Source organism: Leopardus geoffroyi, chromosome B4, assembly GCF_018350155.1.
Source record: "Leopardus geoffroyi isolate Oge1 chromosome B4, O.geoffroyi_Oge1_pat1.0, whole genome shotgun sequence".
Classification (NCBI taxonomy): Eukaryota; Metazoa; Chordata; class Mammalia; order Carnivora; family Felidae; genus Leopardus; species Leopardus geoffroyi.
In genome coordinates, this window is record NC_059341.1 from 56,562,903 (window position 1) to 56,588,541 (window position 25,639).

At 38.3% G+C, this 25,639-nt stretch overlaps 1 protein-coding gene and 1 long non-coding RNA gene across 2 annotated transcripts in view; both read left to right on the forward strand.

Moving 5' to 3' along the window:
* Positions 1-635, forward strand: part of LOC123590385 — a 67,265-nt gene extending 66,630 nt beyond the window's left edge. The window contains exon 3 of the long non-coding RNA XR_006708740.1: positions 298-635. This is a non-coding gene — a long non-coding RNA (uncharacterized LOC123590385). The remainder of the gene's footprint in view (positions 1-297) is intronic.
* Positions 636-12,373: 11,738 nt separating this feature from the next.
* The window catches only part of ETNK1 (ethanolamine kinase 1), a 67,422-nt gene continuing 54,156 nt past the window's right edge, over positions 12,374-25,639 (forward strand). The window contains exon 1 of the mRNA XM_045463530.1: positions 12,374-12,834. Within this exon, the coding sequence (XP_045319486.1) occupies positions 12,679-12,834 (156 nt within the window). The 5' untranslated portion in view covers positions 12,374-12,678. The remainder of the gene's footprint in view (positions 12,835-25,639) is intronic.

Here is a 25,639-nt window from a genome sequence, read left to right on the forward strand (position 1 = left end):
GATTGTTATATTACTCGATTGCCTGATAAGCTCTTATCTAGTGGTTACTTAGGTATCCTGGTTTATCTTGCCAGTTGACAATTAATAGGACTCATTCCGCCTATCTTCATTTAAAAAACAAAACTAAACTAAAACAACTGGTATTTCATTTAATTCTTCAGCATCAATCTTCAGAATTTTCGTATCCATAAATCCTCCAAAATAATGGCCAATCTCTGCATCTGCTCTGGGTTTAGGTGGCTTGAGACATTATCACTATGTCACTCCTCATTCCTCGCTATTGTGCTCTCTTTCCAGGTCATGTTACTCAGGGAAGCTTTAAAATATACAATGAGAAGAAAAGGAGAGAAACATGAGCAGACCTAGTGGATTACAAAGGACCGGAGAAAGTAGGTCCTTGATCTTCTTCTTACCCAGAATACTCTCCTTTAAGTCCTGATAAATCTATCCCAAGGAAAGAATAGAGGAACATCCTTGGGGTAGGCAGACCCTGAAGCCATAAGTCAGTTTGGGGGTTTGAAACCCACTTACTGAACTAATGTCAAAACATTCGAGCAATTCCCCTGGATTAAGTTAAGAAAGTCTTTTACCTTCTACCATCTAATAATAATGGCACCATCTCGTTTAGTAATAACTAAAAAAAATTTTTTAAGTTTGCTTATTTATTTTTATTTATTTACTTTATTTTTATTTTATTTACTTTTTATTTTACTTTATCTTATTTATTTCAGTGTATATTTATTTACTTATTTATTTTGAGAGAGACAGAGAGAGTGTGATCAGGGGAGGGGTAGAGAAAGAGAGAGAATGTAAAGCAGGTTCTGCATAGTCAGCACAGAGCCCATGTGGGGCTCAAACTCACAAAACCATGAGATCATGAACTGAGCCAAAATCAAGAGTGATAATAACCAGTGAGCCACCCAGAAGCCCCAAATAGTAACTAGTTACAATGTACCATTTCATTTAATTCAGATAAACATTTAATAATAACTCAAAACATATTTGAGATTTGAGTCCTTATAAGGGCCACTCATTATTTTGAAGATTTGACAATCATTTATTTAAATCATCTTGGCATCACTGTTATTATCACTGTTTTGCAGATGAGGAAACTGAGGTTCAAAAAGATTAAGTAAATTGCTCAAATTCTATAGCAGGATGTCTAACTACTAAACTCAAAACCTTTTAATATCATTTATTACTTCTCTAATCTCTGTGTAATATGCCTTAAAGAGCTAGAAATCAAAACTACACCCTTTGGAGCAAGATACAGTAAAATATGAAGCTGAGTAAATGGCCCTTATTTGATGTGTGTTTTTCATATGTTGTAGTTACACAGGGAGTAGATATGAGTCTTTTGTAGTTTGGATGCACACACAATTACTCTGAAATCCTTGCCTACTATTATCAAGATATTGCTTCAAACACTCTTTATGGGGTATGGAATAGGCATAAGAAGGGAGATATTAGGGGCATCTGGGTGATTCAGTCAGTTGAGCATCAATTCTTGATCTCAGCTCAGGTCATGATCTCATGGTTTGTGGGTTCAAACCCCGCACCGGGCTCTGTGCTGACAGTGTGGTGCCTGGTAGGGATTTTCTGTCTCCCTCTCTCTGCCCCTCCCCTCCGCACTCTCTCTGTCTCTCTCAAAAAGAAATAAATAAACTTAAAAAAAAAAAAAAGAATCGAGGGGTGCCTGGGTGGCTCAGTCAGTTAAGCGTCCCACTTTGGCTCAGGTCATGATCTCATGGTTCATGGGTTTGAGCCCCGCATTGGGCTCTGTGCTGACAGCTCAGAGCCTGGAACGTCCTTCGGATTCTGTGTCTCCCTCTCTCTCTGCCCCTCCCCTGCTGGCACTCTGTCTCTCTTTGTCTCTCAAAGATGAATAATAAAAAAAAAAAAAAAAGGAAAAAAAAAGAATTGAGATATTAAATGTTTAACTTAGGAATTGATGTTAAAGTAATTGGGTTTGTCTGGTAAAGTTGGAATGATACTAAAACAATATAGAGTGATTATTCAATTCAGTATACCTTAGGAGTCTGAAAAAATTGTTTTTGGGTGCCTGGGTAGCTCAGTTGGTTAAGCATCTAACTCTTGATTTTGGCTGAGATCATGATCTCATAGTTCGTGAGATCTAGTCCCACATCAGGCTTGGTACTGACAATGAGGAGCCCGCTTAGGACTCTTTTGCTCTCCCTCTCTCTCTGCATTCCGGCATGTGTATATGCATGTTCTCTCTCTCAGAATAAATAAATAAACTTAAAAAAAAAGTGAATGGCCTCACACATCTTTTAAAAAATTGTTTTAAACTATAATGCAGAACACATTTACCCTATCACCCATTTTATTATCCAACAAAAAATTGTTGTCTATTGAATGCCAATCATCGTCTAAATCCTGGGAAAAATGGATTTAAAAAATAAACAGGGTTTAAGTAGGCTAATTTTTTTTTTTACCTATAAGGTGATATTTTTGCTCCTGATGTACATAGAATTAAGATGAAATGATCAGCACTTGTGAACATTTAGTTAATTCCATTTAAATAACAATGACTGCTAAACCCCCTTTATCAAATACTATGAAAAATGTGATTTCAGTATTATTTTAAAATTTATCTGCTCTCCCCACTGATTTTAAATATTACCTTTATTGCATACTAATTATCCATATATACTTGGTTTTCTTTCTCCCTCTCTTTCTTTCTCTTTTGATTCCTGTGTCAGCCTCACAATTTATGGCTTTATGAAATGGTTCAACATTTGGTAAGGTGCATCCCCATTTCATTAGCGATTCTTTTTTAAACGATGTTTTATTTTATTTTATTTTTTAAAGTAATCTCTCTCCCCAGGTGCCTGGGTGGCTCGGTCAGTTAAGAGTCGGACTTCTGCTCAGCTCATGATCTCCTGGTTCATGAGTTCAAGCCCCGCGTTGCACTCTGTGCTGACAGCTCAGAGCCTGAAGCCTGCTTTGGATTCTGTGTCTCCCTCTCTCTCTCTCTCTGCCCTTCCCCCACACCCACTCTGTCTCTCTCTCTTTCAAAAATAAATAAACATTAAAAAAACTCTATTTAAATGTAATCTCTCTGCCCAATATGGGGGGCTCAAAATGACAACTCCAAGATCAAGAGTCACATGCTCTACCAACTGAGCCAGCCAGAAGCCCCATTCCTATACAAATTTTTCTTTAAAGTTTATTTATTTTGAGAGAGAGAGAGAGAGACAGAGAGAGAGAGACAGAGAGAGAGAGAATGTGAGTGGGGCAGGGGCAGAGAGAGAGGGAAAGAGAATCCCAAGCAAGCTCCGCACCGTCAGGGGCTCAAACTCACGAACTGTAAGATCATCACCTGAGTCACAATCAAGAGCCAGACACTTAACTGACTGAACCACCCAGGCATCCCTGTACCGGATTTTTTATTAACTTTTTCCCCTTACATATTTCAGATGGTTAAATTAAAATTTCTCTGTTCAATTCAATCCATATTTGTAATTTACACTATGCAAGACACTGCCTTGAGACCAAGGAAGATGTAAAGAGGAAAAGAATTCTTGTTCTCAAGGAGTTCTCTATTGTATGAAATAACTGAGTAATACTCTGATTCTAGGAATATGAAAAAGAGGCAAGCTAGAACCAGCATGAATAGACATGTTTTATAGAGTTAAAAATTAGCTCTTATAACTGAGCATGCATATAAGTAGCACAGCCTTTCTTAGATGTTTAATGTGGCTGTTGTGGTAGTTTTACAGGCAGCCAGACCCCTAGGCTATCTTAAAGTTGTGAAGTGCATGACAGGTGCTGCCTCATTTTTATGTAGCATCTCTTAAAATCTAAATATTTAGAGACTCTTCCTTTTTCTTTTTTTCTTTTGGTGGGGAAACAGAAGAGCAGAATATTCATGTCCTTTACATTTTTTAAAGTTTATTTATTTGTTTATTTATTTATTTTATTATTTATTATTATAAGTTTGCTTATTTATTTGTTTGTTTGTTTATTTATTTATGTAAGTAATCTCTACAACCCAATTCAGGACTCAAACTCATGACCCTGAGATCAAGAGTCACATGCTCTTCTGACTGAACTAGCCAGGCGCTCCCAGAGTACATTCAAAAAATTTTTTATGGGGGCGCCTGGGTGGCTCAGTCGGTTGAGCATCCGACTTTGGCTCAGATCATGATCTTGCAGTCTGTGGGTTCGAGCCCTGTGTTGGGCTCTGTGCTGACAGCTCAGAGCCTGGAGCTTGCTTCAGATTCTGTGTCTCCCTCTTTCTCTGCCCCTTCCCTGCTCATGCTCTGTCTCTCTTTCTCAAAAAATAAATAAAAACTTAAAAAAATTTTTTTATGTTTATTTTTATTTTTTGAGAGACAGAGAGAGAGAGAGAGAAGGTTGGGAAGGGACAGAAAGAGAGGGAGAGAGAAATCCCAAGCAGGCTCCACACTGTCAGTGCAGAGCCTGAGGCCGGGCTTGAACCCACAAACTGTGAGATCATGACCTGAACTGAGACCAAGAGTTGGACGCTTAATCAACTGAGCCACCCAGGAGCCCCAGAGTTATTCATTTTATTTTATTTTATTTTTTTAAACGTTTATTTATTTTTGAGACAGAGAGAGACAGAGCATGAACGGGGGAGGGTCAGAGAGAGAGAGGGAGACACAGAATCAGAAACAGGCTCCAGGCTCTGGCTGTCAGCACAGAGCCTGACGCGGGGCTTGAACTCAGGAACCGCAAGATCGTGAGCTGAGCTGAAGTCGGATGCTTAACCGACTGAGCCACCCAGGCGGCCCCAGAGTTATTTATTTTAAACATGTTTTCAATTTGGTGGTCAATCTAGCTATTAGACATGACCACATAACCTTGTTACACATAATATTTTCTTCTGTAAATTCTTTACGATATTACTCTGGTAACTAAAGTTAACTCCACTGTAATTAAAAAATTTATGACCAAAGCCTCTGGATTTACATTCAGTGATCCTTTCATTTCCTCATATATAATGCTCATTATGTAACAAGTTATAAACGTTTTACTAGTCTTTTATGTGCAGCACAATCTTTATGACTTAAATCTACAATGTGGGTGGCATATGGCAGAATTTGTTAGGTGTTCTAACAGATGTATAAAAGGGAGAAGTAAATTTGGACTGGGAAAATCCAAATAGGCTTTATAGAGATAGAAAATGTTTCCCTTTTTCCCTTCTATGCTTCTTTGGCTGGTCTAAATTAAATTGATATAAAACAGATTAACAGGAGAAAAACAAACAAAATTGTGTATAAGGGAGCCCCATAAAGATTGGAAGACTCAAGGAACATCCAGGTAATTGAGGCTTATGCAACATCCTGAGCTAAGGAAATGGGTAGTGGTTTGGGGATACAAAAAGGAGGAAGACCTTTCGTTGGAAGTCACAGAGGATGTTTGGAAAACAGAGCTTACCCTGCTATGCAGATAAGTTTCTTAGGGAAAAAGTACCTCTGGAATGGCTCTCTTTCCTGTACAGGTCCCCTTTCCAATGTAAATTTAGGCAATTGAGGGGGAGGTAAAGAGCTTTCCTGAATCTGCTGGATTTTGATCGTCTTTAGCTCAAAATAATCCTCATGCCAAAGTGACATATTTTGAAATGGTAAATTCTGCTCCCCTTCAGCTCCATGAACATGATTGCTGTACAGTTAAACTCTGAAGGATGAGTGGGGTTTCAAGAAGCAAAGATAGGAGGCAGGTACTGGTGACCCCAATGTACCACATACAGAAAAGGGACTAAACTACGATGGACATTTTATATTGATATTATATCTTCATAACTATCTTCTATCTTCTAGACATGTTGCAAAGTGCTGAGCAGATTTAATGATACCCTACGGCTAAGACTTTGTTCCAAAGCCAGAGATAATTTATGGGTTGGCCTGTGGCCTAGGAAGTAATCAGTAGGGCAGCTCAACATAATCAGAGTACTCTAGGGGGATGAGCAAATACAACCTTTGACTGAAGGCTATTCTTATGTGAGACTGGCAGACTATCAGGAGCTAACTAGGTGGGCTTAAGCATTTATTTATTGGGTACCTTTTAAGTTCTAGGCACTATTCCAGGCGGTGTGGCAATAGACAAGATAGACTATGGCTTTGCTCTCCTGGAGTTAACACTGTAGTACAAAACATAGATTCTAAAAGAGTAAATATGTTGATTTTAAAGTAGCTTACACAGGTAATAACTGATACTTAAAAAAATAAAACAGCTTGTGTAGGAAGCAGTGGAAAGGCCACCCTAGGAGCAATTTTTGGGTAAGACCTGAACGATAGAGACATACATGGAGAGAAACCAGTAGGCAGAAATCACAAGGAAGCAAAAACAGATAATTAGGAACACAATAGAGATAAAAACAGGTGGAGAGAGAAAAGACAGAGAAGCCAATTGTTTTCAATTAACCAGAGGTGCTGTTGGATTCCCAGAGCAACTGCTACAGCTTGATTTCTGACTTCTAGTGCCATTATTGTCTCCTGAATATATGCATAAATACATGCATATTTTCCACCTGTCATCCTTATTCTGTTGTAGGATATTCCTCTCTATCATCTATCTATCTATCTATCTATCTATCTATCTATCTATCATCTATCTACCTACTTACCTACCTATCTACTCATCTATCTTCATCCAGTCATTTTCCTAATGAGAGACAGGCTGTTGACACTTAGCTATCATGAACAAGACTGCAGTATATATTCTTGCACACTTTCTCATGTATATGTGGGGGATTTTTGTGTATACCTGGAATTGAAATTTGTGGGTGGTAATGAATACTTATCTTCAGCTTTATTAAATAGTGTAATATTGCACTCCAAAGTTTTATTTTTTTCCAAATAAATTTACCTTCCCATCAATAATATCCAATTGGCGTTACAGGAATTCAATTGTTTTTCAATTTAATGGATATAAAATGGTATCTCATTGTTGCTTTAATTTGCATTGCCTTGATTATTTTCATAAGCCTAATGGCTATTCAGATTTCATCTCTGAGAATTGATATTCTTTGCCTATTTTTCTGAGCGGTTTGGCTTTCTTATTAGTGGTATTCTGAACAGTAGTTCCCTTTTGATCATATACATATGCAGTTATATTATAAAAAACTTATCAGTCCTTTTCTTTCATTGTGTAGCTAGGGCACAGGGTGCAGGGGCACAGGGGTGCAAGAGTACCTGGCTCCAGGGGTCCAAATTTGGGACCAGTCCAGATCTGGCCACTTGTCCTGACAAAATCCAAAGGCAGAGAAATGAGTGGTGGTGAAATAAGAAAGGAATTTAGTTCAGTGAGGCCAACACTAGGAAGACTGAGGACTAGTGTCTCAAAGATTGTCTCCAAAGTGCCAAACTACTTCCGGATTTATATAAGGCAAATGGGGGACAAAGACCCATGGGTACATGCAGGTGGGCAATAAAGATCAGGTCATCAATTGTCACGAGTGAAGTATTGCTGGCTCAGAGCAGTCCTTATTGCTTGATGGGGTAGTTTTGGTTCCCATCAGGGGATGCTTTGCCCCCATGGTCTTTTGCCTAAGTTAAGAGATGAGTTGGAAAGAAGAACTTAATCAGTGAGAATGTTTGAGGTCAAAATGGAGGTATTTGAAGTCCTCTTAAAATTTTGAGTGCTGTACGAGTCTTGCTTAGGACATCCTTCCTTCACTTATAATTGTAGTGATCTGATCCCACATTTTCTTATACATTTTTTATTCATTCATTTACATTTTTTGCATAACTACTATAGTAAGGCAGGATGCTGATTACTAAAGATATAAATATAATTAAAGTCCATAGTTTACATTTATGTTCATTTTTTTGTGCTGTACAGTTCTATGGGTTTGACAACCCATAATGTCATGTATCTAGCATTACAGTATCATACAGAATAGTTTCACTGCTTTAAAAATCTCCTGTGCCCCATCTATTTATCCCTACTTCCCTCTATCTAAACACCTGGTAACCACTATTCTGTTTACTGTCTCTACTGTTTTGCCTTTTCTAGAATGTCATATAGTTGAAATCATACAGTATATAGCCTTTTCAGATTGGTTGCCTTCACTTAATACTATGCATTTAAGATTTTTTCATTTGTTTTTAATTTTTTCACGGATTGATCGCACATTTCATTTTATTGCTGTATAAAATTCCATTATGTAGATGTAACACTTTTTCGTTGTTGTTTTTGTTTTTTAAATCTAAACTGTTGAAGGATATCTTGGTAGCTTCCAAGTTTTGGCAGTTATGAATAAAGGTGCTATAAACATTTGAGTACAGGTTTTTGTGTGGCTGTAAGTTTTGAATTCATTTGGATAATCAAAGAGCATGATTTCTGGATAGCATGGTAAGACTATGTTTAGCTTTATGAGAATCTGCTAGACTGTCTTCCAAAGTGACTATACCATTTTGTATCCCACTAGTGATGAATGAGAGTTCCTGTTTCCCAACATCTTCACCAAAGTTTGGTGTTGTCAACAGTTTGGATTTTAGCCATTCTAATAGGTGCGTAGTGGTATCATTGTTGTTTTAAGTTTCAGTTCCCTAATAACACATGGTGTGAACATGTTTTTGTGATTATTTGCTATCTGTATGTGTTCTTGGTGAGATTCTGATCCTCTGCCCATTAAAAAAATTTTTTTTCCTTTATTGTTTTAAGAGTTCTTTTGTATATTTTGGATACAAGTCTTTTATCAGATATGTGTGTGTCTTGCAAATATTTTCTCCTAGTCATGTGGTTTGGCTTTGCATTCTCTTAACTGTGTTTTTCCCAGAGCAGAAGTTTTTAATTTTACTGAAGTCTGACTCACCAATTTTTCCTTCATGGATTGTGCTTTTGGTGTTGTATCTAAAAAGTCATTGCCAAACCCAAGGTCACCTAGATTTTCTCCTATGTTTTCACTTAAGAATTTCATAGTTTTGTTTTACATTTAGGTCAATAACCCATTTTGAGTTAATTTTGTGAAAGATATAAAGTCTGTGTCTAGATTCATGTTTTCTTATATGTGGATGTCCAGTCGTTCCAGCACCATTTATTGAAAAAAATAGCCTTTCTCCATTGAATTGCCTAATGTTCCTTTTTCAACAGTTAACTATATTCATGTGATGAATCTATTTCTGCACTATCTATTGTGTTCCATTGATTTGTCAATTCTTTACTAATACTTCACTGTCTTGATCACTGTAGCTTTATAGTAAGTGTTGAAGTTGGGTAGTGCCTGTCTTTGTTGTTATTCTTCTTCAGTATTTAATTGGTTATTCTGAGTCCTTTTCCTTTCCGTATAAACTTTAGAATCAGTTTGTCAAAAGCCACAAAAATAACTTGTTGGGATTTGCATTGGAACTGCACTGTATAGATCAAGTTGATAAGAACTGACATTTCTTATATGTTTTTAGGGTTTTGGTTTTAATATTAAGGTTTTTAATCTCCCAGAATTAATTTTTATACATAATGAGGAGGGATCAAAAATTTTCCCCATATGAATGGCAATTGTTCCAGTACCATTTATTAACTAGCCCATCCTTTTTTCACTAATTAAAAAAAAAAATTAATGTTTTTATTTACTTTTGAGAAGAGAGAGACAGAGCATGAGCAGGGGAGGGGTAGAGAGAGAGACACAGAATCCGAAGCAGGATCCAGGCTTTGAGTGATTAGCACAGAGCCTGATGTGGGGCTCGAACTCACAAGCTGTGAGATCATGACCTGAGCTGAAGTCAGATGCTGAATCGACTGAGCCACCCAGGCACCCCTTTTTTCACTAATTTTTAAAGCCACCTTTGTCATATTCAAAGTTATCATATATGTTTAGGTCTTTTTCTGGAATCAGTATTAGGTTCTACTGGTCTATTTGCCCATTCCTAAACTGTTATATAATAAATCCTACTAGGAGGGGTTCTCTCAACTTATTCTGCAGCCCTCCCTTCCCCACAAAAAAATTATGGCTGCTTTTCTTGGACAAAGTTTAGCATACTTTTTAACGTCATTTAAACAAGTTCTGTGAAAAACCCTGTTGAGATTTTAATTATAATTGCATTATAGTTATTGATTAGTTCAGTCAAAACAAAGATCTTTATAAGTATCTTTTCTTTTTTATGAAAAGATTTCTCCATTGATATAATTTCATCCATAAAGGACTTGCACATCTTTTGTTAATTTTATTCTTAGGTACATAATATTTTTTTTTCTTGTGAAAGGATGCTTCTTTAAAATTACAAACTTATGGGGCCCCTGGGTGGCTAAGTCAGTTAAGCGTTGGACTTTGGCTCAGGTCATGATCTCAGGGCTTGTGGGTTTGAGCCCTGCATGCGTCTCCCTGCTGACAGCTCAGAGCCTGGAGCCTGCTTCAGATTCTGTGTCTCCCTCTTTCTCTTTGTCCCTCCTCTGCTCACGTTGTCTCTTTCTCTCTCTCTCAAAAATAAGTAAACATTAAAAAAAATTACAAACTTGTGCAGTTCTCAAAATAATTTTTTTCTTTGGATTTTATTTTTAAGTAATTTCTACACTCAATGTAGTGAAGAAATTACATTTCTTCACAACCTTCAAACTCACAACCCTGAGATCAAGAGTTGCATGCTCCACCAACTGAGCCAGCCAGGTGCCCCTCAAAATGATTTTTTTATAATTTGCTAGTAAATTATTTTACAATTCAAAGTATAGTTTAAAACATTTTAAAATTTCATCTATATAGTATATATTATATGTACTATATATGCTATATCAGTATAAAATAATACAAATTATACAAAAATAGAGATACTATCTAAAATGTGAAAGTATTGTTACAGCAAATACTTGGCGCCCAGGAAGACACAAGCAACAAGCACTAGGGGAATCAGAAAACTGTTTATTTCGCACCGGTGCTGGCCCAGTGGAGTCACCTCCAAAGGCTGAACATCTGGCTCAGGTTTTACTGATGTTTTATACATACGTGTTTTAGTATTAGTATATTATTTCTCCCCAATTTGGAACGTATAATCTATTGTTTATTGTAGTACATGATTTAAAAAAATATCTGGAAAATGTGGATTCAACTCCCTTGCTGTATTATAATACTGTATTTATTTTTCAGTTTATTTTTATTTTTTAAATTTTAAAAATTTTATTTTTGAGAGAGACAGAGACGTGAGTGAGGAAGGGGCAGAGAGAGAGGGAAGGAGAGAGAATCCCAAGCAGGTTCCACGCAGCCAGCACAGAACCTGATGCAGGGATCCAACTCATCAACTCATAAAACCATGAGATCATGTTGAGGCGAAATCAAGAGTCAGATTCCTAACCAACTGAGCCACCCAGGCACCCCTCTTGTTTTTATTAAATTCAAGTTAGTTAACATATAGCATAGTGTTGGTTTCAGGAGCAGAACCCAGTGATTCATCACTTCTATATAACACCCAGTGCTATTTTCTTTTTCTTCTTTTTATGAATTTACCCTTATTGACAGTGAGCTATTTATTTTGTGATTTACAAAGCTATTTAAATAGGTTCATTCTGAACAATCATTGTAAACTCATGTTAAGGAGGTAAACATTTGAATGTTAATTAAGCTGAATCCAGTTACTGATTTACCACTAATAAACATATTCACCATGTACTAAATGTTTCAGGGAAGACATAGATTAACAGATCATATCTCAGATCATTTTTCTCAATCATAATGAAGATTTGGAGGTCCCAATAAATTGTGGATTATCCAGTTTCCAATATTATCTTAACAGAGGAAATAGCTGCTATAAAACTTGAAGCTAAAAGTTTTAAGGTAGTTATTGTAAGGTCCATGCAGGAATACCCTGAAACAGGCGTGGAGCCACTGTAAGTGCTGAGTCTCAAAACCATTTTTCTTCCCTTCCCTTTCATCTTCATCCTGGACTATAACCTGTTTTTCCTGGCTCTGAATAATTCTCAGTATGGTTAAACATCTGGCATCAAAAATAAATTTTTAAGTGTTGTCGTCTTTACACAAATATCGTAAGTTTGTCCCAAATACCATGACTTTTGTATACTGTTTGCCCACCCAACTGTGTGGTCGCCAGTACAGAGCGGCTTCGAGATCAAGGCGAGCCAGTTAATCTCCCATGCCCATATTCCGGCCAAATTCAAAGGCTGATCTGGGGGTTACTTCAGGGCACGTTCCTCGCTTCCGAGAAAAACTCAGTCATAACTCAAATTCAGACCCCAAACTCCCCCGATCATGTGATCTAAAGCTTCACAGCCTTTCGAGTCTTCGCAGAGCTCAGGCTCATTCCGGAAGAGGAGCCTGCGTTTTCAGATTAAAAGCAAGCGGGACGAGCTTTAGACGACCTAGGTACCGAGCTAGCTGCAGTCGCCCATTGTGCTTGGGGCTAGAAAGTCGTCTTCAGCCAACTGACGCAGGCGGAGGCCCCGCCCTGCGCGTGACGCTAGCGTCAGGCCAGTCCCGGCATGCTTCGCGGCCGCCGGCGGTGGAGTGCAGACGAGCGGAATTTTTCCCGTGAACATCTCGGGCTCAGTTCAGCTGCTGTTCAGACCTGGGTCGGTGAGAGTGTCGTGTCCAGCCGTTTTCCTACCGCTCGCCCGTCAGTCTGAGCGCCCCTAGCCCTCCCGCGAGGGCGCCCCGGGACGGAAGGATCCACCAGCCTGTCGGCGCCCGCCGTTCTCGTGGTCGCCGTCGCCGTCGTCGTGGTGGTAGTCTCTGCCGTCGCCTGGGCCATGGCCAATTACATCCACGTTCCGCCCGGCTCCCCGGAGGTGCCCAAGTTGGACGTCACGGTTCAGGATCAGGAGGAGCAGCGTTGCCGGGAGGGGGCCCTCAGCCTCCTGCAACACCTGCGGCCGCATTGGGACCCTCAAGAGGTGACCCTGCAGGTAACGCCCACATCTCAGTACGGGGTCTCTCACAGCCCAGACTCGGCCCCGGGGGGTTCTCACAATCCCTTTAGTTCTCTGTCGACCCGAGAGAACCAACGGGAACGTCTTTTTCCTCAGTCCTCTGGGAAGTGACCCTGTGTTTCCTCCATCAAACCTAGGAAGGTCACTCCCCCTTCCTTCACAATTGCTTAGCGAGGTTGTCCTTAGGGCAGATTTTCTTTCTGGAAGCAGCTACGTAAGTGACGCACCCATTCACACCGGGAAAATCCCTGTTGATAGGTGCCCCTCCTCCCACTCCCCTGGTCTTTCTAACTGCAAAAGGAACCTTTTCCATTCCCCTTGCTAGGGGGTCCTCTTCAGTCGTCTCTAGTTACCTTCTCTCCTTACTCGGATAATGCTTTAATTAATTCATCTGGTCTTTTCCTTCCCCTTCCCACCCCTCCCCCCACCCCCTTCCCCCACCCCTTTCCCCCCGCCCGTACCCCCACCCCCTTCCCCCCGCCTGTACCCCCACCCCTCCCCCCCGCCTGTACCCCCACCCCTCCCCCACCCCCTTCCCCTTCCCCCACCCCAACCCCCACCCCCTTCCCCTTCCCCCACCCCATTCCCCTCCCTCCCCCCACTTTGCCTGCCACCCCTCCTGGCGGATAACTCCCCTGGAGGTCTCACCCTGCATTATCGTCTCGAACCTTCGGAATGGCGAGAGTATTCGATTTGAAAGTAATAACCATGGTCAGGCATTACTCGATTGAGTTCTTAGGTAGCTCTACACATATTTTATTTGAATCGGTGTTTCTGAATTTTTTTATTCGTCTTAGTAAAACTAGCAATGTCTGATGTTAGGTCGATCAGTGTGTCATATTGATAGACAAAAATTGGTAGAAAAATCTTTAGAGATCTAGGCGTTTTCTAATAACTTATTTCTAATAAGATATGATTTAGTATACATGACATTTTGAATATTAATTTAACTTTTAGAGTTTCGGGATCTGTGACAACGAACCTCCATTTTCCTTGCATACACACATGAAAGTCAATAATTTTGAAGGCTGAGGTATTTGGAATTTGTTTCAGATCTGTTTAAGAGGTAGCCAAATCATCTGGTTTGTTTTGTTGACTAATTTATTCATTAGTGTTATTGACTTAACAGTATTTCAGATTCTTTGCTAAAGTAGTCACCTATACAAAGATGAATAAAACATGAACAGTGCTCTAGGGCCCCGGAACAGTTCCTGACACTTGGGCTTTCAGGAGTGTTAGTTTCAGTTCTTGTTGACTAGAAGAGTTTTGAGCAGATTAAAAGGACTCATGTGTTTTAGGAAAAAAATTGTTCGGAATTTTGAAATTATAAGGGAGCGGTAGCCAACTAAACAGGACATAGTGACTCCAAAATGATTTTCATGTGTAATTAAAAAAAATTAGTATGCTATATTTCCTTTAATTAAAAAAGTTAAATTAGTTCAAACTTCCAAAATTGAACCTTCCAATTGAAACTTAGAACTCCTTATTTTTTTAACTTATTTGTAGTTTATTACAGAAAATTTTTATATTTATTAAAATGATTTATACTCTGAAAGTCAATTATAAACTAAGCATACTAATTAAAGACAGTGCTGCTTCCTGGGAAACTTTGGTGCTGGCAAACTATGCTACTTTTTAAGTAGAGAGTTTAAAGTTTTAAGCTTGAGACTCGTGTTTCTGTTGGTGTATTTGTCTGTAGAACAGTAAAAATAGCTATCCTGTGGTACCAGTGTTCCAGATTGTGAATTAGGTGATCTATATATTTTATCACTTAATCCTACAAACAACACTATTAGGTACTTTTTTTTTCTTTTTTTTTTTTTAGGTGGAATTAGATAAAGCCAGGGTATAGGTAAAAAAGGGACAAAATGGGAACTTTTTGGTTATTGGAAAGTACTTGGGATTGACTCTTGCCTTTTATCTACATAGCAACTTTTGACTTTAAGACCTTTGCACTCATAATCCAAATTTCTAATACACTTGTCTGTGAAGGTAAATACTACCAGGGGTGGCTCAGTCGGTTAAGTGAACCACTTCGGCTCAGGTCATGATCTCTTGGTTTGTGAGTTTGAGCCCCGCATCGGGCTCTGTGCTGACAGCTCGTAGCCTGGAGCCTGCTTCAGATTCTGTGTCTCCCTCTCTCTCTTCTCCTCCCCTGTTCATACTCTGTTTCTGTCTCTCAAAACTGAATAAATGTTAAAAAAATTAAAAAAAAAAAAAAAGGTAAATAGTACCACTTGCTTTGCTGTAAGGATGATTATTAGAAATAATCCATGAGCAAACAACTCTTTTGATTAGAAAGTCTGACTTGGTGGTTATTTATTGCTGGTTTCTGAACCTGGGAAAATCTGACTCCCAAATTCCGTCATTCTAAACTCTTCTTTACTTTTTAAAATTTTTTTTTAAGATTTTATTTTAAAGTAATTTCTACACCCATTGTGGGGCGAACTCAAAACCCTGAGATCAAGAGTGTCATGCTCTACCAACTGAGCTAGCTAGATGCCCCTCTAAACTCTTCTTTATGATGCTTTAGGATTTCTTTAGTAAATCTCAATGGGAATATTTCTTTTGAGATTTGCTTTTATTTCCTTTGAAGTATAAAGATAATCATTCCCATTTCAGAAGGGAAGTATGTATCATATGGTCAACAGATTAATGTATGTAGCCCATTTTTTTCTAAAATTTTTATGTAATGAAAATATGCTTTAAACATACCTTACAGGCTAAGTCTACTAACACTTACTTTACTTGACGATTACTCATGTCAGCTGAACTGTTCAGAATATATTGTAAAATCCAGAAGCCAGCAAAAAAGACTTTGATGCAGTCAAAATGATATAGGGCCCAGTCTTTGCTCAGGACTTAAGAGACACATGGAATGCTGTATCTCATTTTAGATGGGATTTTAACAAGTTAAGTTTTTGGTTTTCCTATTCATACAAAATTGAAAGAACAAAGTATAAAAGGGGTGGTGAGCTTTTTGGAGTGTACTGTACTGCCCTAGAGTAGATAGAGTACATTTGAAACAATAATACCAGTCAGTGCTTTTTATTTCATAATATTTTACTGAAATTCCTAGTCAGATGGGGAAGATAAATAAAGTCATAATGTAGTGTTTTTAGAATGAACATTCATATTAATATGCGAAGATTACAGAAGAACATTTAAAAAGCATACGGTTTTTTCCCTTTTGTACTACAAGTTTTGCCATGTTATTGGATGCATAGTTTTGAAATCCCCCCTTTTTTTTAAGCATACATAGACTGTCTTGGAAACCAGTGCTGTGTTTGGTTTGTAGCTACAGAGCAGTTTCCATATCCCCTTTCTTCTCTTTATCTAGCCATGTTGGAAATGGTTACTAAAATAGTCTATTAAAAATCTATAAGCCTTCTTATTTTAATATCAATATTTGATATTTAATATTCTTTTAAATGAAGAATCAAAACATATATATAGAGAGAGAGAGAGTTCTATTAAGCTGTGTCTTTACTGTTCTAACTTAATTCTCCCCCACCCCTTTTTTTTAAGGTATAGTTGACACACAATGTTCCGTTAGTTTCAGGTATTTCTTTTTTTTTTTTTTAAGTTTATTTATTTTGAGAATGTACCCCCAAGAGCTTGCATGTGCAAGCAGGGGAGGGGCAGAGAGAGAATCCCAAGCAGGCTCTACACTATCAGCACAAGAGTCCCATAGTAGGCTGGAACGGAAGTGTGAGATCATGACCCAAGCCGAAATTAAGAGTTCAGCGAAATTAAGAGTTCAACGCTCAACCGACTGAGCCACCTGGGCTTTTTATTTTTTTATTTTTTTATTTTTTATTGTATGCATTTATTTTGAGAGAAGGAGAGATAGTTTGTATTGAGAGCAAGTGTGAGCCAGGATGGGGTAGAGAAAGAATCCCAAGCAGGCTCTGTGCTGCCAATGCAGAGCCTGACGACCCATGACTCAAACCCACGAATCTTGAGATCATGACCTGATCTAAAATCGAGAGTCAGACGTCTAACCAACTAAGCCACCCAGGTGCCCTCTTTTCTGTTTTTAGAAAGATGAGTTTTTTCCTTACTTTGAGAAGTTTCTGAAAAGTCTTAGGTAGATTCAAGTAATGTATTAAGTATGCCAGGAGGATATGATATTTATAGGAACTTTAAGTCGTGTAGATAAATAATAAGGGTTCACAGTTTTTTCAACATAAGTTTTTTTTAATAAAAAAATTTTTTTTTACATTTATTTTATTTTTGAGAGGCAGAGAGAGTCAGAGCACAAGTGGGGGAGGGGCAGAGATAGGAGACACAGAATCCGAAGCAGGCTCCAGGCTCTGAGCTGTCAGCACAGATCCCGATATGAGGCTTGAACTCACAAACGGTGAGATCAGGACCTAAGGTGAAGTTGGACGCCAACTGAGCCACCTAGGCGCCCCTCGACGTAACTTAAAAAAATTTTTCTTTTAAACTTTTTTGACAGAAAGAGTGCATGTGCATGTGGGTTGAGGGAGAGGGGCAGAGAAAGAGGGAGAGAGAGAATTCCAAGCGAGCTCCCCACTGTCAGTGCAGAACATGATCCCCTGAATCCACCAAAGGTGAGGTCATGACCTGAGCCAAAATCAAGAGTCCAAGCTTAACCAACTGGGCCACCCATGTGCCCCTCAGCATAACTTTTAATATAAATGGTTGGGTCCAATTTTCCGTTTTCTATTCCTCCTCTTTCTGTTTTGTGTTTTATAATAAAGTATTTGATGGGTGGTAGGCCCTAAGACTCTGTTGACTGTGGCTAAGAGAGATGTATGATGTTTGATAGGCTCCTATCAAAGATGTGTAATTTAAAAAAAATTTTGTTTTAATGTTTATTTTTGAGAGAGATACAGAGTGTGAACGGGGGAGGGGCAGAGAGAGGGAGACACAGAATGTGAAGCAGGTTCCAGGCTCTGAGGTTTCAGTACAGAGCCCGACGCAGAGCACTATCCCATGAGCCGTGAGATTATGACCTGAGCCAAAGTTGGATGCCTAACTGACTGAGCCGCCCAGGAGCCCTTAATTTTTTTTTTTTTTTTTAAAGTAATCTCCACCCAACGTGGGGCTTGAACTCATGACTCTGAGAGCAAGAGACCCTGAGCCAGCTAGGCTTCCCAAAGATGAATGTTTGATAGGCTCCCATGTCTTTTATTAAGATGGGACTAAAAAGTCAGAAGCCTAATACGCTAGTTCATTTTCAGGTATTAACAGCTGTCTGATTTGGACTAAACAAGTAACTTGACCTATTTTGGGGGGCTTCAGCATAATGTGGTAGAAAGAGGATGGTTTTTGAATCCTGATACCAGCTATTTGTAACCTTTGGCAAGTTTTTAAATCTCTGAAACAGGATTTTTATCTACCTTGGAAAGCAGCAGACTGGTAGAAAATAGTAGAATTTACCACTTAATACTACTTTATTACTAATAGTAATTTTACTACTAGCACCAGTTTTTACTACTTTACTACTAATAGAATATCCTAAGAAATGAAATGCATAAAGTTCTGCATGGTATATTTTAGTACTACGTGCTTCCAACTTTTCCCCTCCCATCTCCCCCATTACCCTCCCCCATTTGTAAGTGGAATAATTCATCTGAATTGTAAGCTCCTAAAATTCAGTAATTTTTTTTTTAATTTTTTAAAAATGTTTTTATTTATTTTTGAGACAGAGAGAGAGCATGAACGGGGGATGGTCAGAGAGAGAGGGAGACACAGAATCTGAAACAGGCTGCATCCAGGCTCTGAGCGGTCAACACAGAGCCTGACGCGGGGCATGAACCCATGGACCATGAGATCATGACCTGAGCTGAAGTCGGACACCTAACCGACTGAGCCACCCAGGTGCCCCTGAAATTCAGTAATTCTGACATATATTTTTTGTAACAGGCACGATGCTATTTTATAACCTTTTTTTTTTTCAATATTTTTCAAGTTTGTTTATTGTGAGAGAGAGCAGGGGAGGGGGAGAGAGAGAATCCCAAGCAGGCTCCACACTGTCAGCACAGAGCCCAATGTGGGGTTCGAAATCATGTATTGTGTGATCATGACTGGAGCTGAAATCAAGGGTCAGACGTTTAACTGATTCAGCCCCCCCACCCCCCAGCCCTAGCATGATATTAACTTTAAGCAGCATCCTTTTGTACAACTAACTGTAACAAAAGGTAGGCATGGGAAAATGTAGAAGGGAACACTTCCTAGAGGAGGGGATACCTGAACTGAGCTTTGAAGGAAATATATGGCCAGATGGAATGGGGAAGCATTTCTGGGCAATGAAAAAAACTACTTTCACAAAGCTAGACTATAAGGGGGAAAGAACAAAGCTAGACTGAATATTTTGGGCCAAATGGAGTGTGAACAAGAAAAGTAGGACTGATTTTTGAGAAAGGGAGTTGTTAGATATGAAGGTTTTGTGCTTCATTAAGGAGGTGATATTTTATTATCTAGGACATGATGGAAGCCATTGAATGTTTTTAAGGAGGTGAGTTATAGCATGTATTTTTTAAAAGCAGTAGCAGGCTATATTGAAGGCAACTGTAGTTGAATGAGATGTTTTGAATTGGGGAATAAGTGATCCACTTAGGACATTGGTTTTGAAACTAGTGGTTACCCCACATGAATAGAATGCTAAGTCAGCAGAGTGGGTTGAAACTACTACAGTTTAAAAAGATGAGTTAAAATAGGATGCAATAGGATAGATCAGAGAGTCTTGCAAATAATAAGGTGAAGCTTTTTTTCATATGAAAGTATGGTACTGAATTAGATGATAAATATGTTTTTGTCTGAGTATCACATTAAACAATGTTGGAGAAAAACTTAACCTAGGAGGACTGTTAGTTCAGACAAGAGTTGCTGCTACTCAAATAAGGACAGTGGCCTTGGAGATGAAAATAAAGGGCAGATTGGGCATTTCGGAAAATAAATACGAAGGAGTTAATTGCTTGTTTGCAGGTGAGGGAACAGAGAAGCTTAAGGATTTTTTTTTTTTTGGGTGACAAAGATAGGGAGGTAATAGAAGACCTATACTTAAGGAATCAGAGGCTAGATATCTCACTTGAGAAATATTTTGTCTTCTGATGAGTTATTTTGCTCTTTGATATAATAGATGGGCTGTAAATAAATTTTTATCATCCTTTTAAAAATCGTGAGATATAATAAACATGCAGAAAAATCTATGAAACGTAAATTTTTTTGTAGAACAAATACTGTGTAACCCAAACCATGGTAAAGAAAATATCAGCAACCCAGAATATCTCCATTTTACTTCCTGGTCCTAATCTCTCCCTCCCTCTAGTGGTAGTCACAATAACAGGTTTTTTGTTTTTTTTTTTTTTTTAAATGTTTATTTATTTTTGAGAGAGAGAGACAGAGCCTGAGTGGAGGACAGGTAGAGAGAGAGGGAGACACAGAATCTGAAGCAGGCTCCAGGCTCTGAGCTGTCAGCACAGCGCTAGAGGCAGGGCTTGAACTCATAAACCACAAGATCATGACCTAAGCTGAAGTCAGATGCTTAACCAACTGAGCCACCCAGGCGCTCCACAATAGCAGTTTCTTTTCTTTTCTTTTTTAACTGTTTTTCTTTAGTAATTTTTTGCAAATCAACTCTGGAAAACAGTGTGGAGTTTCCTCAAAAAATTAAAAATAGATCTACCCTATGACCCAGCAATAGCACTGCTAGGAATTTACCCAAGGGATATAGGAGTGCTGATGCATAGGGGCACTTGTACCCCAATGTTTATAGCAGCACTCTCAACAATAGCCAAATTATGGAAAGAGCCTAAATGTCCATCAACTGATGAATGGATAAAGAAATTGTGGTTTATATACACAATGGAATACTACGTGGCAATGAGAAAGAATGAAATATGGCCCTTTGTAGCAATATGGATGGAACTGGAGAGTGTGATGCTAAGTGAAATAAGCCATACAGAGAAAGACAGATACCATATGTTTTCATTCTTACGTGGATCCTGAGAAACTTAACAGAAACCCATGGGGGAGGGGAAGGAAAAAAAAAAAAAGGAGGTTAGAGTGGGAGAGAACCAAAGCATAAGAGACTCTTAAAAACTGAGAACAGGGGCGCCTGGGTGGCGCAGTCGGTTAAGCGTCCGACTTCAGCCAGGTCACGATCTCGCGGTCCGTGAGTTCGAGCCCCGCGTCGGGCTCTGGGCTGATGGCTCAGAGCCTGGAGCCTGTTTCCGATTCTGTGTCTCCCTCTCTCTCTGCCCCTCCCCCGTTCATGCTCTGTCTCTCTCTGTCCCAAAAATAAATAAACGTTGAAAAAAACTGAGAACAAACTGAGGGTTGATGGAGGGTGGGAGGGAGGGGAGGGTGGGTGATGGGTATTGACGAGGGCACCTTTTGGGATGTGCACTGGGTGTTGTATGGAAACCAGTTTGACAATAAATTTCATATATTGAAAAAAAATTTTTTTTGCAAGTCAGTACTATGAGAAAATAATCTACTGAGTGTATGAATTTCCTTTTATAAGGGACATGAATGTGAAATAATTTAGTTTTAGTACAAAGATATATCACAGTGTTGAAAGTTTGAATAGGGAGAAAAACCATTTCTGATCCATATTTTATGAAAAAAAATCAGTTGTTTTTTCATTACCTTCTTTTGCATAGTTAGGATCATACCAAGTATATAATTTTGTAGTCCTTTTTTTTATGCGGCCTTTCACTTTCCCGTGTTTGTATGATATTGACTATAATTTTGATAGCCATAAATATAATATTTGGTCATGTTGAACATCATGTTCCTGAATTATTAAAATGAAGTTTAAAAATTTTTGAAGAGCTGTACCTGGGTGGCTCAGTCAGTTAAGTGACTGACTTCAGCTCCGGTCATGATCTCACGGTTCCTGAGTTCGAGCCCCAGTCGGGATTGCTGCTTGTCAGTGCAGAACCTGCCTCAGATTCTCTCTCTTCCTCTCTCTCTGCCCCTCCCCTCTGCTTTCTCTCTCTCTCTCTCTCTCTCTCTCTCTCTCTCTCTCAATAAAAACCAAACAAACCAACAAAAATTGTGAGGAGTATAAACTAGAAAATTAGAAAGGTTCATATACTGTCTAAACGTGTTGGTTTTGTTTAAAAAAATACAAATAATATATGCTCTTAATAAAATATTTAAAAAATATACAAGACTATGTAAAATGAAAAGTAAAAAGTGTAACTCCCTCAACTTCCAACTTCCATTCATTCTCCCCACAGTAATTTTGTGAGCAGTTTTTTTGAACTTCTAAAAAATCAGATTATGGGTTTATCCGGGCACATATTACCTATATTAATAAATATTAGTAAGTATAACTATATCCCTTTTGTAATGCAACAGAGTTATTCTGTATCTTGGATTTTAAAATAATATATCTTAGGCATCCTCCTGTGTTAGTATATGTAATCTACCTCATATTTTTTAACGTTTTTTTTTTTTAATTTTTTAAAAATAATCTCTACACCCAACATGGGACTTGAGCTCATGACCCTGAGATCAAGAGTTGCATGGTCCATCCACTGAGCCAGCCAGGCACCCCCTGCCTCATATTTTTTAAACAACATTGAATCATTTCTATTTTTTGCACGTTAAAGTAGTTTTGCATGAACTGCTCCTATACATATGTTTTGGATAACTTTTCTAAGTATATCCATAGAATAAGTTCTTACTAGTGGAATTAAAAAGTTAAAAACTGTGTGCCAGTTACGGGTATAGTATGTGGGCTTTATTTCAAAGAATTGGCTCATGTACTTGTAGAGGCTGGTAAGTCTGAAATATAGGGCAGGATAGTAGGCTAGAAACTTAGGTAGGAGTTGATGCTGTCATCTTAAGGTAGAATTTCTTCAGGAAAACTTAAAACTTGTTTTATTTTTATATATCTTAAACTGATTGGATGAAGCCCACCCTCATAACTGATTGTACAGGTTAAGTGTAGCTACCGTACCTTCACAGCTGCATCTAGATTAGTTTTGAATAAGTGGGTATTACAGCCAATCCTAGTTGACTCATTAAACTGTCATGCTGTTTCTCACTTTCGTATTACCAAATTGTCACAAAAGTTGCATTAATTTATACTTCTCAATACAGTGTTGGAGAACACGATTTTCCTTATACCTTGTCCAATCCCTGATACTGAATTTAAAAATTTTTGCCAGTGGGATACATGAAAATGGTATTATTATTTTACTTCTAATTTTATTATTTTAGAAGACGATGGAATCCAAGGGTTTCTTCCACAAAACAATTAACTGATACGTATTAATTTCCACCTTTCTAGGCTTTTTAGTTGATTTAGCAACCATTAGCTTAATAATTGAAACTTGCCTTTACTATTTTATTGGCATGAGAGTTTATTCATTTAAATTCAGTAGTTAACTGGTCATTCTAGACCATAAATACGTGTCAAAACAGGTTCCCTGTTTGGCATATTAAATCATTAGGACTAAAGGAGTTTCATAGTTGATATGTAGAATTTAATATTTTTACCATCTCAGGGTTTGTAGTTGCAGGACAGTGTCAAATATTGAAAGAAGTATTGAATTATGATTTGAGGGTCTAAAGAAGACCTTCAAGTTTATTAATACCACTGTAGCTTTTAAAGTGTCAATAAAGTCATAATCTTGGGGCAGCTGAGTGGCTAAGTCGGTTAAGTGTTCAACTCTTGATTTCGACTCAGGTCATGATCTCACTAGGTGTGGAGCTTGCTTATGATTGTCTCTCCTTTCCCCTCTGCTTCTTCCCTGCTTGCACACTTGTGCTCTCACTCTTTCTGTCTTTCAAAAAAAAAACCCCAAAAAAACAAAAAAAAAAAGCCTCACAACTTCCATTGTGTTGGGGCAAATAGATTTGCCATCTGTTTTATCTTTCCACTTCCTAGTGAACCATTCTAATTTTCTTGGTATTATTCCTAAGACCCATAAAGGGAAGCTTTAGACAGCAAGTGTGATACAGCATCCTGAATGGTTTCTTGCGTTGGGAACAGTAAAGTTACATGGGGGACCCATATAGAAGGAGCCATCTTTTTTTTTTTTTTTATTAAATTTATTTATTTTAATAATAAATAAACAGGGGAGGGGCAGGGAGAGAAAGGGAGAGAATCTCAAGCAGGCTCCACACCAACATCGCGAGCGCAACACGGGGCTTGAACCCATGAACCATGAGATCATGACCTGAGCCAAAACAAAGAGTTGGACGCTTAACCAGTTGACCTACCCAGGTGCCCCATAAAAGAAGCCATCTTTATCATACAGTATTCATAGTGACCTGGGGGTGAGACATACTGAATATCTTGGTCACTGGAAAGCAAATCTAGTATGGTCTGTATATATAGCATATCAGCCACTTCATCTGGATTATTCCACTTTGCATGCAAAGGAGGGACAGGACACTTCCCCTTCTCAGGATAAACAAACTTTCTAGCCACTTTCATTCATTGTACCAGGCTGGCACTCTTGTTTGGGTTAGTCACTGCCATTCAGGACTGTCACTGAGCTGTGGATCCTGCATTAGCTCAAACATGGCATGGTCTTCATAGGCTGCTCCTAACTTAACCATTCTTATGAGCCATGTTAATAAAGGTTCTTCAGGGAACCAGCTATATTGACCCCACTAAATAAGACAACTTTTACGCTATCTCCCCTGGTTTCAGTAGTTTCCTGACTTTGTCTCTTCGTTACCTGAATCATTTTGGTAAACAGCTGTAAATCTGCTCAGTATGATTTTTCTGTTTTGTGATGGTTTTGAAGTGAGCAGTTTGATGTTGGATTGGATCAGTTGGAATCTGGCTCTATTTAACATCACAGCCCACCCTAAAACTATCTTTAGCTTTCTGTTCTAGGTAGTATGCTAACAATAGCCAGGGAATTGTGCCTTTAGCCAGTTTCTTATTATTTTGCATTTTATTGTAGATTCAGTGATGAAACTCCTCTCAGGTTGGATCTATCTGCTAGGTTTCATTTACTTTTACCTCCTGTAACAGATGGCAGCACGCCTGCTGTTTGATACTGTGGGTGATTTGGCAAACACCTGGCATCAAGGATTTAGCCTCTAACGCCTTTTATTTTCTCCCCCCAAAATGCTTTAGCAATATTACACTGAGTCTAGGATCATGCTAGCAAATTTGGTATCCTTGGAACAGATTAATAGTCATAATACCAGCTTTTAACCTGTTCTTCCATTGTGTGATTTTGGATAAGTAAGGGAATTTATCTTGGCCATAATTTTCTCATTCTACAAACTGAGCATTTCTGAGGTATTTTACAATCAGTCTATACACAAACAAACATTTATTGAATATGTCTGTGTTGTAGGCCATTGTTTCTCAATCCTTTTAATAATTATTCTCAAAACAAAAATTAAAATGAAATTAATTAAAAAGCTTTGTTGATTTCTATCTAACAGAAATTATATACCAAAGAATAGGATTTTGTCAGGTAGTATTGAGCTTTGGTGAGCCACAAACCACTGTAATAGCTTTTTCTTGCTTCTTTGGTGATACCTGTTTTGAGAATGCATGTAATAGACTAAGAAATTTTATTTCATTTCATATATATGTATCCTTTGACTTCTGATGTGGTTATGTCCTGATAAACCCATTGTAAGTCAAAAATCCCCCAAATCAGAAATGCATTTAACACATGTAACCTGCACATCATAGCTTAGCTTAGCCTATCTTAAATGTGCCCGGAACACTGACATTTGCCTACAGTTGGGTAAAATCATCTAACAGAAAGACTATTTTATAATAAAGTATTGAATATTGTATGTAATTTATTGAATACTG